Genomic DNA, 20,205 nt, shown 5'->3' with positions numbered 1-20,205 from the left:
TGAAAAACATGACATTACAGGACACGTTGACATTTGAAACTCTAGATCCAGAAGAAGTTCTGAAGAGGGCAATAAAATTCGAACATAGTAAATTAACTACAATGGCATTTCAAAAGACAAATGCTGCGGCAACAGGAGGAACAAGTAACAACTATAACTCTGGAGTGAGAATAAAACAAGAACCTGTGATGACAGTTAGGAATTCGTCAGGAACAACAAAGAATCAATATAACAAAAGGGAAACAAATAAACGACAGAACAAAAACAAAAATTCTAACATGAAAGCAAAACCATGCAACAGATGTGGAAGAATATTTGATCAGGGACAATTGAAAAAATGTTCCGCGATGGGAAAAACTTGTAAGAATTGTGGTAAACCCAATCATTTTGCAAAAATGTGTAGATCTCAACAAGTAAGTGAGGTTGCGGAAGAATCGAAGAGGAATGTGATCAGATAAGCGAAAACTTTGGGTCAAGTAGCGATTTTGGAGTAATGTCAATACAAACACATCAGACCGAGAACGAAAGAATCTCAAAATATGTGAAAAACCGAAGCAGTGAAACTAGGAAGAAATCAAATGGAGAGATGATACAAGTCCAGAAAATCGACTCAATTCGAGACCCAAAGCTAAAAAGAGTAAAATCAATAAAGGCTATGGTACGAATAGGTAACCAAATAATACAATTGACGGTGGATACTGGAAGCCCAGTCTCTTTCCTAAATTGGGCGACGGCAAGGGAAATAATGGACAAATCAAGCAAAGTAAGATTCATTCCTTCGGAAAAACTGAATTTACGTACAAAATTAGTCGATTACAACAAACAATCGATCTGCATATTAGGGGCGTTGAAGACGAATCTTCGGTCGGCAGGCTGGGAAGCGATAGGTGCTACATTTCTTGTGACAGAACGTAAGACCAGATGCATAATGGGTTTAGATCTACAAGGACAAGTGGGGATAGTTACTACACAAAAACCAGCTCCAAAAGAACTTACCAGTTTTGAAGTGCTCATGTACGAGCAGTCGGAAGGTTGGAAAGAAAATATTTTTCAATAAACTCAGAAATTTATTTGAAAGACAAGGAAATTCAAAAAACCAAAACCACATTGTAAGTTCGAAATTTAAGTACCCCCGATGTCCAATTCAAGAAAAGGGGAGAAGAGTTCCAATTCATATACAGGATAAAATTGGCAAAGAGATTGAAAAACTGTTGACAGAAGGTCATATCACAAAGCTTGACAAATGTGCGAGCGATTGCTTTATTGCCCCGATTGTGATAACAGTAAAAAATGACGATTCGATAAAATTGGCGATGGACGCAAAACCAATAAATAGACAACTGTTCAAAAATAAGTACCAAATACCCAACGTCGATGAATTCATCGATGGAGTAAGTCAAATTGTTACTGAAATCAAAAGTGGCACATTTTTTTTACGGTGTTAGACTTAAAGTACGCGTATAGTCAATTAAAATTGGCTGCAGATACAGCTAAAAAGTGTAACTTTAATATGGTCGGCGGAAAGGCTACCGGGACATATAGATTTCTTACAGGGTTTTTTGGATTAGCTGACATGCAAGCTGAATTCCAAAAAGCCATAGAATGAACTATCAATCACGCCAAGAACACATTTTGTTTTCTGGATGACATTCATATCGTGTCAAAGGGCAATGAAATCGAACATGGAAAATTGGTGGAAACGGTTTTTAAGAAATTGGATGATGAAAAACTGGCATTGAAAATATCGAAATGTGCATTTTTCAAACAACAGGTGAATTGGTTGGGACATCACCTTTCAGAATCAGGGGTCAGTCCAAAATTTACCAAAACGGAAGCGATCCTAAATTTAAACCCATCGAAATCACTTAAACATTTAAGATCATTTCTGGGCAGCATAAATCATCTAACGAAATTTATACCCAACGCGGCAAGTTTAACTGAGAAACTGAGGCCACTTCTCAAAGAAGAGAATCAAAAGAAAAAGTTGAAAAAGATGAAGTTCCCAGTAAAAAAGTTCGACTGGGGGAATGAAGACACTGTGGTATTTGATGCCATAAAAACAGCAGTAGCGAACATTACAAAAGTACACTACTACGACGCTAACCGAGAAACAAGAGTTCAGTGTGATGCAAGCCATGATGGCTTGGGAGCTACGTTGGAACAACAAAAAGAGGAAAGTTTGTGGGTTTCAATCTCATTCGCATCCCGGTATTTAAATTCACAAGAAAAAAAGATATTCAACAAACAAATTGGAGCTACTGGCAGTTGTTTGGGCAGTAGACAGATACAAACATTACCTCTTAGGCAAACCATTTATCATTGCAACAGATCACAAAGCACTCACATCAGCATTAGATGGTAATAAGTCTAATAAGACCTATCAATCTCGTTTGACCCGGTGGGTCGATCGATTGTTGCCATATCAATTTAAAATAGTTCATCTTCCGGGGAGGGACATGGGTATAGTTGACTAATTATCGCGTGATCCTTTTAATGATCCTTGGCCGGAATCAGAATTAGACGAAAAGTTTGTAGTGGCAACAATAACCTCGTTTCATGAAGCATTAGACTGGGGGTCGCATTGGGTCGCTCGACCGGAACGAAAACGTTCTAGTATGTTCTAGAAGGAATGTTGCGAAACAGTCACCGATTAATGGTTGCCATGACAACCAAAACGGTCAAAAACGAACAAAGCTCGACCGGAACGAGAAAAAACAATTTTCACGACTGCCAAAACAGCTAAACACAACATTTCAACAGAAACCAATCATTTTTTGTCAAGTCAACTCAGCAAACAGTCGTACCCAGAGAAAATAGTTTCCAAAATTCAGAATAGAGAAAAAACAGACTCGAGGAACGAGATGTCAGAAAAATTCAATCGATCTTACGACTGGTGGTCTGATACACCACAGGACTGGCGCAATAACTAAAGAGAAGAGAGCATTCTGGACCCAAAATGGAACTGTTCAATGTCGAATACAAACGAGTTCTCTGAAGAAGAGGAAGTCACGGAAACATTACAACGCACAAGGAAGATAATTCGCGGAGGCAGGAAAAATAGAGATAGTTCGGACAGTGAGACAAGAAACCCATCACGAGTTAAATGGCAACTCCAACCAGAACAACAGAGAGGCTACTTTCGTTCTGGCAGCTGGTTGGGGGAGAACCAAACATACCGGGGAGCATTAACAGGGAGTTAGTGGCCTACACAGAGGAAACTAGAGACATTCCAGAAGAAAGTCAAGGACCAATCAGCATAACACCAGCTACGTCGAATGGGAGAAGATTGAGTGAAGTGCAAGTAATTGAGGTGGATCTGACAACCGCAGAAGACATCGAAAGCGATCAAGAGGTATGTGCCATCGAACCAACTAAGCCATCCAGCAAACCGAAACTGCAGAAGCAGCAACAAGAGGAGGCACTAGACAACTTATCGAAATTGTTCGATAAAATTTTACTGGCCAAATTGACAACTGAAGATTCCTGGATGGATTGCCTCAGACTAGAAATAGAGAGAGGAGATAAACAGGGCTTCGAGTTGATGGGACCCTACACGAACCCATTGTGGTCACAGATGGCGGTGCAAGATGATTGCATCTTGGTGAACAATCGACTAGCGGTTCCCCTTCAATTGAGACAATCTGTACTTAAAAGGACTCACCGAGGACATCCGAACCAAGAGGCTATGTTAGGAATGTCACAATACTTGTGGTGGCCGCATATGAACAAAGACACAGTGAATCTAGCGGAAGAGTGTCGTAGTTGCACCAGATATGGTAAGAATGTAAAATACCTTATTCCAAAAAATGCGTCAAAACCACTGTCACTGCTCACGCAGCCAGGTCAGGAAGTACAATTAGATTACGCGAGACCATTAGAAAACCACAGAGGGAAAAAGATCTAGCTCCTAGTAGCTATAGATAGATTCTCAAAATTCCCGTCGGTGAAAGTTACGAAATCCACAAGCGGGAAGTGTACGGTGAAATTCTTGAGATCCTATATAGACACACATGGCATTCCGGAATCAATACGCTCCGACCAAATTTCAGGATTTAAGGGGAAAACACTTAAAAAAAAGTTTTGTACGGACCTTAACATCGAACAAAAATTCTGTCCCGTGGGGGACCATCGAGGTTGCGGCTTAGTAGAACGAACAATTCAAACCATAAAGAGAAGATTGGGGGTATTGTTGCTAGAAGAAAACAATAAATCGATCAAATTATGTCTTAGTACCATAAAGCGAGATTTACGGTGGAACAAGCAGAAAACGATACAAGTATCTCCATTTCAAGCACACTTTGGCAGACTACCAAAAAACGAATTTATAATTTTAAGGGATAAGTTTATAAACAATTCTGACTATTTGGAAAAACAACACTTGGAACGATCGGCATTGACAGCATCACAATTGAAACGAAGAATTGATCAATCACGAGAGAATCTAAAGATAGTTGGAAAAAGGGAACTCAGCAGGGACACCAGTCCGCTGCATAAGCAACAAGTGCATTCGGACAGGGATCGTCAAAGAGCCAAGGCCCTTAAGGAACTACTGGAGGCGAACGCCCGCTGGAATCATGAGAGAAGAGATGCTGCAAAAAATGACGTGAGGCAGATCGTTGACGAGACCGGACTACTAAACCCTGAGCTACGAAAGGAGATGATATACTCCTGGGAAAAGGGGTTTATCGAAGATAAAGAAGTAGAACACATTAAGTCTCTGCCGAAAACGATCTTGAGAAAGGATCCATTACGGAAGAGCGGACAGGCCCTGACGAAGCAATTGAAGGGCAGAAAAGCGACTGAAACGGATTCAACGATCAAGGCGACAACTGGATCTATATATCGGAAATCGGATATCGCTCAAACGAGGACGTCTTTGACACACGAGGAACCGAGGAGTGAAAGTAAAAGCCCATCGGTGGAGCCAACTAAGAAATTTCAGAGAATCAGTTCCCCTGAAGTTCTAGAGGACATTGGGTCAGGCCGATTCTGTGAACCCGATAGATTGATTTCAGCAGAGTCAAACAGTTGTAACTTCAAAGGATACGGACGCTGGAGGGGTTCTAAACTTAGCGATTAAGAGAGCAAAACCGACCACGGCGGGTCCCAGTTCGTCGGCAGGTCCAAAATTGCCGGAAGAGATCGCCAGGAAGAAGGGTGATAAGTAAACAAAAGAAAAAAGAACACAAGATAAACAGAACAGCCTTACAGGACAAACTGCTATAGCAGTTGATCGGAGTATGGAACAATCAACGTCAAATTCGGAGACATTGAAAAACGACGTTCACGCAAGCTCTACTCTAAAAACTAAACAGAAGACGAAACTGAAATGTATCGATTCTCAAACATGTCCGGAGGATATCTTAGACACATTTCAAAACAGGAATTTGGCACCAGCGGAGTGGGAGAGGTTTGCAGACCAACTCCTGAAAAGGGGGGTCCAAAGAGTAGCGGACGATCTTAGAGGAAATGCCCAACCAGTATCGGAAAAGGACACAGCATTTGAGCCTCCTCAAGGAGTTTCGGACGATTCAAGCGCCGAAGAGTCGGGGGTCAGACGAAGTTCCAGACAGACGAAAAATAAAGAACCTAAGCGTTTTGGCGATCCAATAAAAACATTCCATTAAAGAAATTTCAGAGGAACTGTCAGGGGGCACTACTCAAGGCGGCACTCCAAAAAAAACCGGAAGAGGCTAACAGACTTCCAAGAACGAAGTGATCGGCCGTAGAGTCGAAACTACGAATGTTAGAGCGACATTTATTCCGGCGAAAATTCGGTTATGCAACGTTGGACAAAAGAGTGGACTGGAATGCGTGCTGGAGAATAGAACTTGAAGAAAATTAGGGAATGACTAATCTTACAAAAATCCAAACTCTTTTTAACATAAATTATTCCATTTATATTGAATAATTTATTTCCTCTCGAGGGGGGATGTCATACTGCTACTGCATTAGCAGTAATTGATTTATGTAGTACCAAAGTGTGGTGGTATAGTTATTAACATTATGGTGTGTTCAAGGTCACTTTGTGAAATGACATTGACACACGGTTGAGAACGGCTGAGTTTTCGATTCTGATTTATCTCTCAGTAACTAATTCAAAAGAAAGAAAAAGAAAACTTAATTCAATACTTCCGAATACATTATTGAATTATCACTAGTTTTCCCAAGATACCGCATAGCATATCACAAGTAGTCTTAGCTCTGCGAGTGAAATGCTTGATTCTGTTTAGCAGTGTTTTCGTACTTTTTAAGTTATATTTTATATTTAGTTAAATATATTTAAATAAATCGAGTTATAGGAACAAATGTTGTTTTTGAGACTGCAAAAATATGTATAAAATCAATATTGAAGATGTTCGAAAACAAAAACAAATTGTGGATTATTTTTTAAACAGACTTACTTTTTGATCATTGTTTCCTGATTGAAAATAGTCTCTTCGAAAGCCTTGCTTGAGTTGTCAAATCTCTCCTTCTCCGCTCTCTCGAACTCTTTCGTCTTGCGGTCCCGCTCTTCAATTTCATCGCGCAGTTCTTGCTCTAAAAGTTGGAAATTGTCTTTTAGCTTTGCGATCTCCGATTCCCGTGCTGAGTTTTTCATTCGGCTGGTGTTCTTCAGAGCCTCGATTTCCGACAGTAGTCGTCTCAGTTCGTGGTCAGCGGCTGATGTGATCGTCTTTCGGTTGGGGTCGTGGAAGAGACTGTGTTGCTTCTGACCTCTGATGACCTCAAGGTCAAGGTGCAACTTCATGATTTGAGCGTGCTGATCTTGAATCATGTCCTTCAACTTGCTAGACTGAAAAAAATGGACCAACTTACAACATTTTCCCCGCTTTATTGAATTAAATCAAGTTAAGATTTTCCGACCCGTAAAGTAGTGCCATACTGCTACTGCATTAGCAGTAATTGATTTATGTACTACCAACCTGCGGTGGTATAGTTATTATCATTATGGTGTGTTCAAGGTCACTGTGCGAAATGACATTGACACACGGTTGAGAACTCAGAGTTTTCGATTCTGATTTATCTCTCAGTAACTAATTCAAAAGAAAGAAAAAGAAAACTTAATTCAATACTTCCGAATACATTATTGAATTATCATTAGTTTTCCCAAGATACCGCATAGGATATCACTTGGCGCAGCCAGCAGGATTTGCAGCTCAGGAAAATTGGACGGATATGGGAATACCCGTATTTTGGGCGCCAGCAAATTTAGACCCTCCGTGGCAGTTTAAAATCTGGTTTGAACAACTTCTAATGGCAGTAACTGTGAAAGAAAACGTAAATCCAGAGGTTATATTAGAAGCACCAAAGTACATATTAGAAGGACCACCTCCTCGACCAGAAACACGACGAGAGGGAGAGACTGAAGCTGCGACGACTGCTAGGAATCTTAGAAATAAGTTAGCAAGTGATAGAGTAATGCTGGAAAATGAAGAGAGAAGAACAAGAGGCCCAAGATTTGGTCACAAGGTTTTCTACAACAAAGTGCAAAAGAAATTGGTATCCAGAATATTTCTGTCACTTGGTACAGAGGGAACGAAACGATTTCTACAGAAGAGTCCACATGTCGAAATATCCAAAATGTCGTTCAGGGATATCACAGAACTTGCAGAAGTCTCGTTCCAAAAGGTAAAATGTGTAACATATGAAAGATATAAATTGTTCACACGAATGCAAGAATCCGGGGAATCACTGGAGGCATTTCATGCAGCGCTAACTGCGCAAGCAGCTCAATCAGAATTGGAAACATTGAAAAGCGAGATAGTCCGTGATCTATTCATTTGAAAAATGAAAAACATGACATTACAGGACACGTTGACATTTGAAACTCTAGATCCAGAAGAAGTTCTGAAGAGGGCAATAAAATTCGAACATAGTAAATTAACTACAATGGCATTTCAAAAGACAAATGCTGCGGCAACAGGAGGAACAAGTAACAACTATAACTCTGGAGTGAGAATAAAACAAGAACCTGTGATGACAGTTAGGAATTCGTCAGGAACAACAAAGAATCAATATAACAAAAGGGAAACAAATAAACGACAGAACAAAAACAAAAATTCTAACATGAAAGCAAAACCATGCAACAGATGTGGAAGAATATTTGATCAGGGACAATTGAAAAAATGTTCCGCGATGGGAAAAACTTGTAAGAATTGTGGTAAACCCAATCATTTTGCAAAAATGTGTAGATCTCAACAAGTAAGTGAGGTTGCGGAAGAATCGAAGAGGAATGTGATCAGATAAGCGAAAACTTTGGGTCAAGTAGCGATTTTGGAGTAATGTCAATACAAACACATCAGACCGAGAACGAAAGAATCTCAAAATATGTGAAAAACCGAAGCAGTGAAACTAGGAAGAAATCAAATGGAGAGATGATACAAGTCCAGAAAATCGACTCAATTCGAGACCCAAAGCTAAAAAGAGTAAAATCAATAAAGGCTATGGTACGAATAGGTAACCAAATAATACAATTGACGGTGGATACTGGAAGCCCAGTCTCTTTCCTAAATTGGGCGACGGCAAGGGAAATAATGGACAAATCAAGCAAAGTAAGATTCATTCCTTCGGAAAAACTGAATTTACGTACAAAATTAGTCGATTACAACAAACAATCGATCTGCATATTAGGGGCGTTGAAGACGAATCTTCGGTCGGCAGGCTGGGAAGCGATAGGTGCTACATTTCTTGTGACAGAACGTAAGACCAGATGCATAATGGGTTTAGATCTACAAGGACAAGTGGGGATAGTTACTACACAAAAACCAGCTCCAAAAGAACTTACCAGTTTTGAAGAGCTCATGTACGAGCAGTCGGAAGGTTGGAAAGAAAATATTTTTCAATAAACTCAGAAATTTATTTGAAAGACAAGGAAATTCAAAAAACCAAAACCACATTGTAAGTTCGAAATTTAAGTACCCCCGATGTCCAATTCAAGAAAAGGGGAGAAGAATTCCAATTCATATACAGGATAAAATTGGCAAAGAGATTGAAAAACTGTTGACAGAAGGTCATATCACAAAGCTTGACAAATGTGCGAGCGATTGCTTTATTGCCCCGATTGTGATAACAGTAAAAAATGACGATTCGATAAAATTGGCGATGGACGCGAAACCAATAAATAGACAACTGTTCAAAAATAAGTACCAAATACCCAACGTCGATGAATTCATCGATGGAGTAAGTCAAATTGTTACTGAAATCAAAAGTGGCACATTTTTTTTACGGTGTTAGACTTAAAGTACGCGTATAGTCAATTAAAATTGGCTGCAGATACAGCTAAAAAGTGTAACTTTAATATGGTCGGCGGAAAGGCTACCGGGACATATAGATTTCTTACAGGGTTTTTTGGATTAGCTGACATGCAAGCTGAATTCCAAAAAGCCATAGAATGAACTATCAATCACGCCAAGAACACATTTTGTTTTCTGGATGACATTCATATCGTGTCAAAGGGCAATGAAATCGAACATGGAAAATTGGTGGAAACGGTTTTTAAGAAATTGGATGATGAAAAACTGGCATTGAAAATATCGAAATGTGCATTTTTCAAACAACAGGTGAATTGGTTGGGACATCACCTTTCAGAATCAGGGGTCAGTCCAAAATTTACCAAAACGGAAGCGATCCTAAATTTAAACCCATCGAAATCACTTAAACATTTAAGATCATTTCTGGGCAGCATAAATCATCTAACGAAATTTATACCCAACGCGGCAAGTTTAACTGAGAAACTGAGGCCACTTCTCAAAGAAGAGAATCAAAAGAAAAAGTTGAAAAAGATGAAGTTCCCAGTAAAAAAGTTCGACTGGGGGAATGAAGACACTGTGGTATTTGATGCCATAAAAACAGCAGTAGCGAACATTACAAAAGTACACTACTACGACGCTAACCGAGAAACAAGAGTTAAGTGTGATGCAAGCCATGATGGCTTGGGAGCTACGTTGGAACAACAAAAAGAGGAAAGTTTGTGGGTTTCAATCTCATTCGCATCCCGGTATTTAAATTCACAAGAAAAAAAGATATTCAACAAACAAATTGGAGCTACTGGCAGTTGTTTGGGCAGTAGACAGATACAAACATTACCTCTTAGGCAAACCATTTATCATTGCAACAGATCACAAAGCACTCACATCAGCATTAGATGGTAATAAGTCTAATAAGACCTATCAATCTCGTTTGACCCGGTGGGTCGATCGATTGTTGCCATATCAATTTAAAATAGTTCATCTTCCGGGGAGGGACATGGGTATAGTTGACTAATTATCGCGTGATCCTTTTAATGATCCTTGGCCGGAATCAGAATTAGACGAAAAGTTTGTAGTGGCAACAATAACCTCGTTTCATGAAGCATTAGACTGGGGGTCGCATTGGGTCGCTCGACCGGAACGAAAACGTTCTAGTATGTTCTAGAAGGAATGTTGCGAAACAGTCACCGATTAATGGTTGCCATGACAACCAAAACGGTCAAAAACGAACAAAGCTCGACCGGAACGAGAAAAAACAATTTTCACGACTGCCAAAACAGCTAAACACAACATTTCAACAGAAACCAATCATTTTTTGTCAAGTCAACTCAGCAAACAGTCGTACCCAGAGAAAATAGTTTCCAAAATTCAGAATAGAGAAAAAACAGACTCGAGGAACGAGATGTCAGAAAAATTCAATCGATCTTACGACTGGTGGTCTGATACACCACAGGACTGGCGCAATAACTAAAGAGAAGAGAGCATTCTGGACCCAAAATGGAACTGTTCAATGTCGAATACAAACGAGTTCTCTGAAGAAGAGGAAGTCACGGAAACATTACAACGCACAAGGAAGATAATTCGCGGAGGCAGGAAAAATAGAGATAGTTCGGACAGTGAGACAAGAAACCCATCACGAGTTAAATGGCAACTCCAACCAGAACAACAGAGAGGCTACTTTCGTTCTGGCAGCTGGTTGGGGGAGAACCAAACATACCGGGGAGCATTAACAGGGAGTTAGTGGCCTACACAGAGGAAACTAGAGACATTCCAGAAGAAAGTCAAGGACCAATCAGCATAACACCAGCTACGTCGAATGGGAGAAGATTGAGTGAAGTGCAAGTAATTGAGGTGGATCTGACAACCGCAGAAGACATCGAAAGCGATCAAGAGGTATGTGCCATCGAACCAACTAAGCCATCCAGCAAACCGAAACTGCAGAAGCAGCAACAAGAGGAGGCACTAGACAACTTATCGAAATTGTTCGATACAATTTTACTGGCCAAATTGACAACTGAAGATACCTGGATGGATTGCCTCAGACTAGAAATAGAGAGAGGAGATAAACAGGGCTTCGAGTTGATGGGACCCTACACGAACCCATTGTGGTCACAGATGGCGGTGCAAGATGATTGCATCTTGGTGAACAATCGACTAGCGGTTCCCCTTCAATTGAGACAATCTGTACTTAAAAGGACTCACCGAGGACATCCGAACCAAGAGGCTATGTTAGGAGTGTCACAATACTTGTGGTGGCCGCATATGAACAAAGACACAGTGAATCTAGCGGAAGAGTGTCGTAGTTGCACCAGATATGGTAAGAATGTAAAATACCTTATTCCAAAAAATGCGTCAAAACCACTGTCACTGCTCACGCAGCCAGGTCAGGAAGTACAATTAGATTACGCGGGACCATTAGAAAACCACAGAGGGAAAAAGATCTAGCTCCTAGTAGCTATAGATAGATTCTCAAAATTCCCGTCGGTGAAAGTTACGAAATCCACAAGCGGGAAGTGTACGGTGAAATTCTTGAGATCCTATATAGACACACATGGCATTCCGGAATCAATACGCTCCGACCAAATTTCAGGATTTAAGGGGAAAACACTTAAAAAAAAGTTTTGTACGGACCTTAACATCGAACAAAAATTCTGTCCCGTGGGGGACCATCGAGGTTGCGGCTTAGTAGAACGAACAATTCAAACCATAAAGAGAAGATTGGGGGTATTGTTGCTAGAAGAAAACAATAAATCGATCAAATTATGTCTTAGTACCATAAAGCGAGATTTACGGTGGAACAAGCAGAAAACGATACAAGTATCTCCATTTCAAGCACACTTTGGCAGACTACCAAAAAACGAATTTATAATTTTAAGGGATAAGTTTATAAACAATTCTGACTATTTGGAAAAACAACACTTGGAACGATCGGCATTGACAGCATCACAATTGAAACGAAGAATTGATCAATCACGAGAGAATCTAAAGATAGTTGGAAAAAGGGAACTCAGCAGGGACACCAGTCCGCTGCATAAGCAACAAGTGCATTCGGACAGGGATCGTCAAAGAGCCAAGGCCCTTAAGGAACTACTGGAGGCGAACGCCCGCTGGAATCATGAGAGAAGAGATGCTGCAAAAAATGACGTGAGGCAGATCGTTGACGAGACCGGACTACTAAACCCTGAGCTACGAAAGGAGATGATATACTCCTGGGAAAAGGGGTTTATCGAAGATAAAGAAGTAGAACACATTAAGTCTCTGCCGAAAACGATCTTGAGAAAGGATCCATTACGGAAGAGCGGACAGGCCCTGACGAAGCAATTGAAGGGCAGAAAAGCGACTGAAACGGATTCAACGATCAAGGCGACAACTGGATCTATATATCGGAAATCGGATATCGCTCAAACGAGGACGTCTTTGACACACGAGGAACCGAGGAGTGAAAGTAAAAGCCCATCGGTGGAGCCAACTAAGAAATTTCAGAGAATCAGTTCCCCTGAAGTTCTAGAGGACATTGGGTCAGGCCGATTCTGTGAACCCGATAGATCGATTTCAGCAGAGTCAAACAGTTGTAACTTCAAAGGATACGGACGCTGGAGGGGTTCTAAACTTAGCGATTAAGAGAGCAAAACCGACCACGGCGGGTCCCAGTTCGTCGGCAGGTCCAAAATTGCCGGAAGAGATCGCCAGGAAGAAGGGTGATAAGTAAACAAAAGAAAAAAGAACACAAGATAAACAGAACAGCCTTACAGGACAAACTGCTATAGCAGTTGATCGGAGTATGGAACAATCAACGTCAAATTCGGAGACATTGAAAAACGACGTTCACGCAAGCTCTACTCTAAAAACTAAACAGAAGACGAAACTGAAATGTATCGATTCTCAAACATGTCCGGAGGATATCTTAGACACATTTCAAAACAGGAATTTGGCACCAGCGGAGTGGGAGAGGTTTGCAGACCAACTCCTGAAAAGGGGGGTCCAAAGAGTAGCGGACGATCTTAGAGGAAATGCCCAACCAGTATCGGAAAAGGACACAGCATTTGAGCCTCCTCAAGGAGTTTCGGACGATTCAAGCGCCGAAGAGTCGGGGGTCAGACGAAGTTCCAGACAGACGAAAAATAAAGAACCTAAGCGTTTTGGCGATCCAATAAAAACATTCCATTAAAGAAATTTCAGAGGAACTGTCAGGGGGCACTACTCAAGGCGGCACTCCAAAAAAAACCGGAAGAGGCTAACAGACTTCCAAGAACGAAGTGATCGGCCGTAGAGTCGAAACTACGAATGTTAGAGCGACATTTATTCCGGCGAAAATTCGGTTATGCAACGTTGGACAAAAGAGTGGACTGGAATGCGTGCTGGAGAATAGAACTTGAAGAAAATTAGGGAATGACTAATCTTACAAAAATCCAAACTCTTTTTAACATAAATTATTCCATTTATATTGAATAATTTATTTCCTCTCGAGGGGGGATGTCATACTGCTACTGCATTAGCAGTAATTGATTTATGTAGTACCAAAGTGTGGTGGTATAGTTATTAACATTATGGTGTGTTCAACTTCACTTTGTGAAATGACATTGACACACGGTTGAGAACGGCTGAGTTTTCGATTCTGATTTATCTCTCAGTAACTAATTCAAAAGAAAGAAAAAGAAAACTTAATTCAATACTTCCGAATACATTATTGAATTATCACTAGTTTTCCCAAGATACCGCATAGCATATCACAAGTAGTCTTAGCTCTGCGAGTGAAATGCTTGATTCTGTTTAGCAGTGTTTTTCATATGGAATCATATTAATATCAAATTAACATCCCCCTTCTAACCCGCCTTGTGGAGATCTGATATCCTCAATTTTTTGTTAAACTTTTATGAAGCTTGATTTATTTTAGTTATCCACAGCATCGTTTTTTGGGCACATCCTGAATTATAATTTTATTTGACACATACTTGAACAATATTTTTTGAGCACATACTGAACAATTTTATGAACAATGAATATAGATCTGAATGCTTTGAAAATAGCCTAGATTCTTATCTTAAAAATTAAAATGACCAAAAACTTGTCATAACTAGTGATGTTTGAAAAACATTTTAGTGGCGGCATAGCCCATAAAAACTAAGCCTTAATCAAGGTCAAAAAAAGTTTTTGAGAAAAAAGGATGATAACTATTGTCGAGAAAAAAATATCGACCTTAGTCTAGCATAACAACGAAATCTACAAAACTGAGCCAAAAGTACTTGAGTAGATGATTGTTGCTCCAGAAAAAAGTCCAAAAAAGGGTAGCTTAAAAAATGGAGTCCCCTCCAGCATATGAATACGTTTTTTTTTGCCCAACAAATGACAATTTAGTAGATGCTAAAAATATTTATCGAATAAACAAAGTCGAGCAAGCCATCGAACTTAAAAAATGAAAACAAAATTACAAAGAAGGAGCTGGCCGATAACTTTACAACCAAGATGAAAAGAATTTTCGAAAAGAACAGGGTTCTTAAATAAAATTTCGAAGGGAGGAAAATTCGAATAGAACGGGTATTTATGCGCAACATGCTCCAAAAACATCTGTTGTACTTAATTTCTAACAAAAGCCTCAATGAGATTAGTCCTGTGAACTAAGTTATTCACGGGGAAAAAGTGCCGTACCCGATGGTAACACGCTGGCTCTTGCAAGTGTAATCAAAGGACTCGATGCATATCCTGTACTTTCAAATCAAACGCGTAATTTAGCCTTAATATTTTGTAAGAAGCATATTTCTGCAAGTGTTTATTGTTATTATATTCCTATTTGGAGCATGTTTAGTCTAAAGCATTGTGACCTTGCCGACGAGTTAGTGAAATTGGTATTCATGTCTGCGCTGCTGGAAACAGGCCTAGTCAGTGGATAATTTAAATAAACTGTCAAACATAAATTTTGTCTACCAGCCACTGGGCCTGCTTCACTCCTTTTCAGCCGCTAGACCGATCGCTAAATATGCCGATACGAGATAAAATGGACAGCAGTATATTTCTACGAGCTTTCGTTTAAAAGAAATTAATGCGGCAACAAAGCTGAAAGGCCTCAACCACAAAATTTCTACTACCAACCTCCTCAAAACTTAACATGCAACATAATTTCAACCTCGAAATTTTGGATTTAAACGTCGGTTTAAGTTTGGGTTTAAGCATCCAGCGGCTGAAAACTTCCCTAATGTTATTAAAAATTTTAAAAAAAAGAAATTTATTCATAAAAATTGTAAATATATTCGACATATCTGCCGGCGCTCCAAAAACATTCTTGTCTCACCAATGTTTTCTATCATATCACTTTTATGCCAGCTGGGATTTGAGAGTCTGAATGAAAGACAGACAATCAATAAGTAATGGACTTTTGTTTTACCTTCCAACTGCTGCGCGTTCATGTATGACGGGGAAACTATTCCGTCTCTTGTGTCTGATCAGGAAAAATGGGTTCTAATCCGCCTCCTGGATTTTTCCAAATAAACTCAAAGCGTAACACATTTTAGAAGTACCTTGTGCAGCTATCCGATGCTGCTCAGATACGATGATGGGTGGACACACCCGATTTACATACTAGCAGAGCTACATAACTTAATAATAAAATTACATAACTTGCAATAAATTAGATAACATAAAAGAACACGCCAGATGATTATATTCAGCTGCTGCACCTGTTTTCAAAACAATTTCCTGGCGACAATTTTTGGTAATCTTGTTTTTTTTTGCACCAAAATTAATAGTGTCTTCCTCTATACCAACAAAGTTATTTTGGTGTTTTGTAACACTTTCGATGTTTTGTAACACTTTTTCGAGTTTTCGGACGTTTTTTAAATCGGATGTTAGCACGATATGCAGATAATACAGCCAAGGGCAATAAGGGAGAACCGTCTGGGGAAATAAAATACCTGAATAATGCGGGGGGACTGCCTGATTGGAAAATAAATATGTGCCCAATCCCTCCCTCAATTTCCCATAGACTAGACTGTTCATGCCATTATTCCTCCTACACAAGTATATCTGCTCTTTCCTTATTATATGCTTGGTTTCCTGTAATGTGAAAGGAAAAGCCCATGTCTGCTTTAGGAGAGGACTATAAATACACACTGGGTGAATGGGGTTCTTTTTGAGTATAGCTTAGCCGACCAAGCTAAACATTGATTGCGTAATATCAATTCCATTTCGAAATTCCCGGAATATACTAAAGTGATTCAACAGCGAAATGAAATCGTTCAATCACTAAAAAAGTGCCGTCAACAAAATTACACAAAAACGAAGGTTGCTCCTATTTTAGAAAATATTTCTTAAATAGCGTGGCCAAAAAATTTCTCTGTGTGGCTAATTTATTCGGGTCTGTGACTAGGGTTTTATTCTTGCCGAAGGCGTGCTAGTTCATGTATATGTGGAGGCGTGTTTAGAATGGTTTTGTCTAACTATTGTGGAAATTGAATTTTGTCTCTGCCGCTAGCAGACTAAGACTTCCAATTGAACTGAAAGTAACTCGACTCGGCTTAAGTTGACAGGGCCATTAAAGCTACAGAGCTGTGCGGTTCTTCCGCCCAAAGTACCAGTCTACCAGACTGCTCATTCAAAATCAAATTTCAGTTTGCACCGGTGCAAGCGTGGGCAAAACATTTTGGGAACAGCACATTTTTGATCGGAAGTATCTTAGTCAAGAGTACAATTAACATAGAGGCAGAGCTGAGCTCCACACTATTTGTGCTGCAGCAAATTGTAAATTAAAAGAAAAATGGCGATAATATAAAAAAATTGTTGCGTATCGCAAGTTTATCTTTAGCAACAAAAAATTACAGCAAATATTGTTTCAAAAATCAATACAAGCAGCACGATCAGTCGAACTCCATCAATATTTTATTTTGGCTGTGATGCATTAACTTGCTCAGAAGACAACCGAGGAAAACTTTTGTCAAATTGATGAAAAAATCCAAAATTTATTGTTTTCGGAGTGTTTTTTCGAATAAAAAAGATTGAAAATACAAATAAACAGTAAAAAATGACCCAAGACAAGTAAATAAAACAAAAAAATTGAAGAAAAAAAATCAATGATTCTTAAAACAAAAATATTTAAAAAAACAAACGTTACTTTAATTTGAAAATTGGAAAACCACAAAAAATCTAATCAATATTAAAATTCAAATTAAAAAAGACACAACGCGAAAAGTTAAATTATATCGAAAAATTACAAAGCCGATACGTAAAGTCTGCAATTTTCATTTAGATAAAAGAGTTAGATCGTCAAACCAACCAAACCCATCTAAGCGAAAGCAAAAATATAGCCAAGAGACAGTTGAAAAAAAAAACAGTGAAAGCAATGAAACGCAAAAAAATTTGAAAAACTTCGCAAATTTGAAATTTGAAATTCGCAGACTTTTTTGAAAAACTTCAACTTTCGAATTTTAAATAAAAAATCATATGACCTTAAATATCTTTGAATTTCAAGAGCAATTTGTAATTGGCACCTTTTTGATAAATTAACACAATTTGAGAAACCTGAATTACTAGGAAAAGTTTATCTCGCTGGGTAATTGGAGAGTGCATTTTGTCTACCTTCTACCAATTGAACTTGACTTGAACTCAAAGTTGCAAGTACACCTAAGACCAATCATGTCTAAATTTATGAGTTTGAAGGCATTTTGTTTTGTTTTTAGAGCATTCAAAGGTTTTTTCTGAAAAAAAAACCGAAAAAAAATCATCACGATCTAAATAAGAGTTCTGAACTGCGTTCATTGACTCTTAAAAAATGAACAAAAAAGGTTTTTGCCCTAAACTGGTACTAATGTTTGCTTCACTTGAGAAAAAAATTAGTGAAAACAATTCGAGCATGGATTTTTTATACAAAAAACAGATAACAAAATTTTTTTGATTACAAATTTAGAAATGGCATCCAAACTCAAAAAAGCCCTGAAAAAAGGAACATTTAAAAAACAGCATAGTTTGGCACCACCGGAAGAATTTGGAATAGTGTTTGATTTAGGTGCATATAGCAAAAACTAGGTACCACAAATTTTTGGACTAAATGTTTCAGAAAAAAAAATGGTTTCTAAACATCCCTGCATAAGCGTTTTAGTTTCTATATTTCATCAAAATCCGATTAAAAGTTGCCACCAGGATTAGACCCAGTTAAGCGCATTTCCATCTTTAAGCGCGCATCTTTTTATAACAAATTTTGATTTTTTTTTGGAGTATTTTAATCCAAAAGAAGAACGAAAGAACGTTGTATGATGGCCACAAGCAGTAATCTCAGTCTGAGTTTTTCTCATAATTGAAAACTCCACCACTTCCTTTTCTCTCCCTTTTTGCTCTGAATTCAACCAACTATGGTTGATATAAATTGATAAAAAAATGTTCAAATAAAATTAAATTAACGGAGAACCTGTCAATTTCACTGATACAAAAGTAATTTGATTGCAAATCTTAACAAATTTCATGGTCTTTCTGCTTATTTAGCCTGAACACGGAATTCTTTATCTGAACAAAAAAATAACACAAATAGAAAATAAAGAAAAACAAGACTGCTCGTATCAGGGCCAAGCCCTGAATGTTCTGACTGCCTTTTAAGTTTTATGAAGCAGTAATAACAAAAAAAAATTATATGTAATAAAATAAAATATAATTTTTTTTTCTAAAATTTGAAAGTTTTTTAAAGAAAAAATTATCTCCCCACACGTTATAATAAGTACTAAGTGATAAGTTTTGCTCCTATTAACAAATCAATTATGGCACATAAGCTTCCTTGAACCAATTTGGAACGATTTCTAAGACGGATAAAATATATGCAGCCGAGTTAATCTCGACAGACGAACAGCCGAACAGCGTGTTTTCTTTGAGGCAGTCAAAATTGGCTAGGAAAAAATCAAAAACCGGCCCTAGTTTTTAGTTATTTTCTATTTTTCGAATGGTCGAACAACAACGAACTACTTCTGGCCGCTCTTGTGCTTATATCTCGGAAAGCGACTCAAATTTCTAAGTTTTCTGGCAAAAATTTCGAATTTTTTCTTACAACGGTTTTCTGACTTGAGATTTTGCTGGCAAAACACAGAAATCAAACGTTTTCTCTTTTAGTTATTTCTCTCTTTTCCATCTTTTGACACTTTTTATTTAAACTTACGTCGTTTGTGTCAATTTCCACAGGTGCAAATGATGTCGGCTCAACAGGAAGATTCACAACAGCAGCTGACGTCGGACTAATCAGATAAAGGTTGTTGCCCTCGGTTGACCCCGCCGTAACGTTTGACATCTGACTCACCGAACTCTGGTATCCCCCTGGAGTTGCCGACCCACTAAGATGCCCGCTTCCAGGAGTCTCGGAAGACATGTTGTATCCCCGCATCGTCGGCGTTGACGTCCCGATTGCACTCGGAGTTGCGCCTCCCCGAGGACTCACAGATGCACTGCTGAAGTTGCTTGTTCGATTCGAGTACGAAGACATGTTTTGAATCGACGTGAAGTTTTCACACTCAAATAGCTTTATTCTTACTTTTAAATATGTTAACCAAAAATATGAGTAACAAAATTTGAGTGGTGGTAAACTTCTGTTTTTCAAATTAAAGCATGCTTTAACATGTTTCTTGGTTCAAAGACGAGTTATAGTTTTGGTTCACTGAATACAATTAGAGAACGCTGAAAATTTGTATTCAATCTAGTTGTTTTTTTTAAATTTTACAATCTTTTTTATTTTTAATGTGAATACTTTTATGGACAGACCACAGTGATCTTTTTAATCTAACACAACCTCTCAGATCTATTTTGGTAGTAAGATGGCATTAGTGCTTCTGGCAATGCTTTTTTTTCTTTTTATATCTATTCTTGATTTTTTAAGTCTTTTAATTAGCTTTTTTGTCCCGAGTTTCAATAAAAGAAAGAATATTAGTCTCGGTGTGAGATTCTTTTAATCAGACAAGCGCCATTTTATCACAGTTTTTGACCGATATTTTTA

General features: G+C 38.6%; 2 protein-coding genes across 2 annotated transcripts in view; one reads left to right on the top strand and one right to left on the bottom strand.

The window, feature by feature from the left end:
• LOC134851623 (uncharacterized) overlaps nt 1-20,205 on the top strand; it is a 421,621-nt gene that overhangs the window by 310,146 nt on the left and 91,270 nt on the right. The window lies entirely within an intron of this gene.
• LOC134840441 (uncharacterized) lies at nt 6,401-19,840 on the bottom strand. The gene is made up of 2 exons (XM_063856249.1): nt 19,378-19,840; nt 6,401-6,796 (listed from the first exon to the last, which is right to left on the bottom strand). Exons 1-2 carry the CDS (start codon nt 19,696-19,698, stop codon nt 6,401-6,403), a joined length of 717 nt encoding a protein of 238 aa, XP_063712319.1. The 5' UTR covers nt 19,699-19,840.

This window comes from Symsagittifera roscoffensis, chromosome 1 (genome assembly GCF_963678635.1).
Source record: "Symsagittifera roscoffensis chromosome 1, txSymRosc1.1, whole genome shotgun sequence".
Taxonomy (NCBI): Eukaryota; Metazoa; Xenacoelomorpha; order Acoela; family Convolutidae; genus Symsagittifera; species Symsagittifera roscoffensis.
This window is presented reverse-complemented; position numbering and strand designations above follow the sequence as displayed.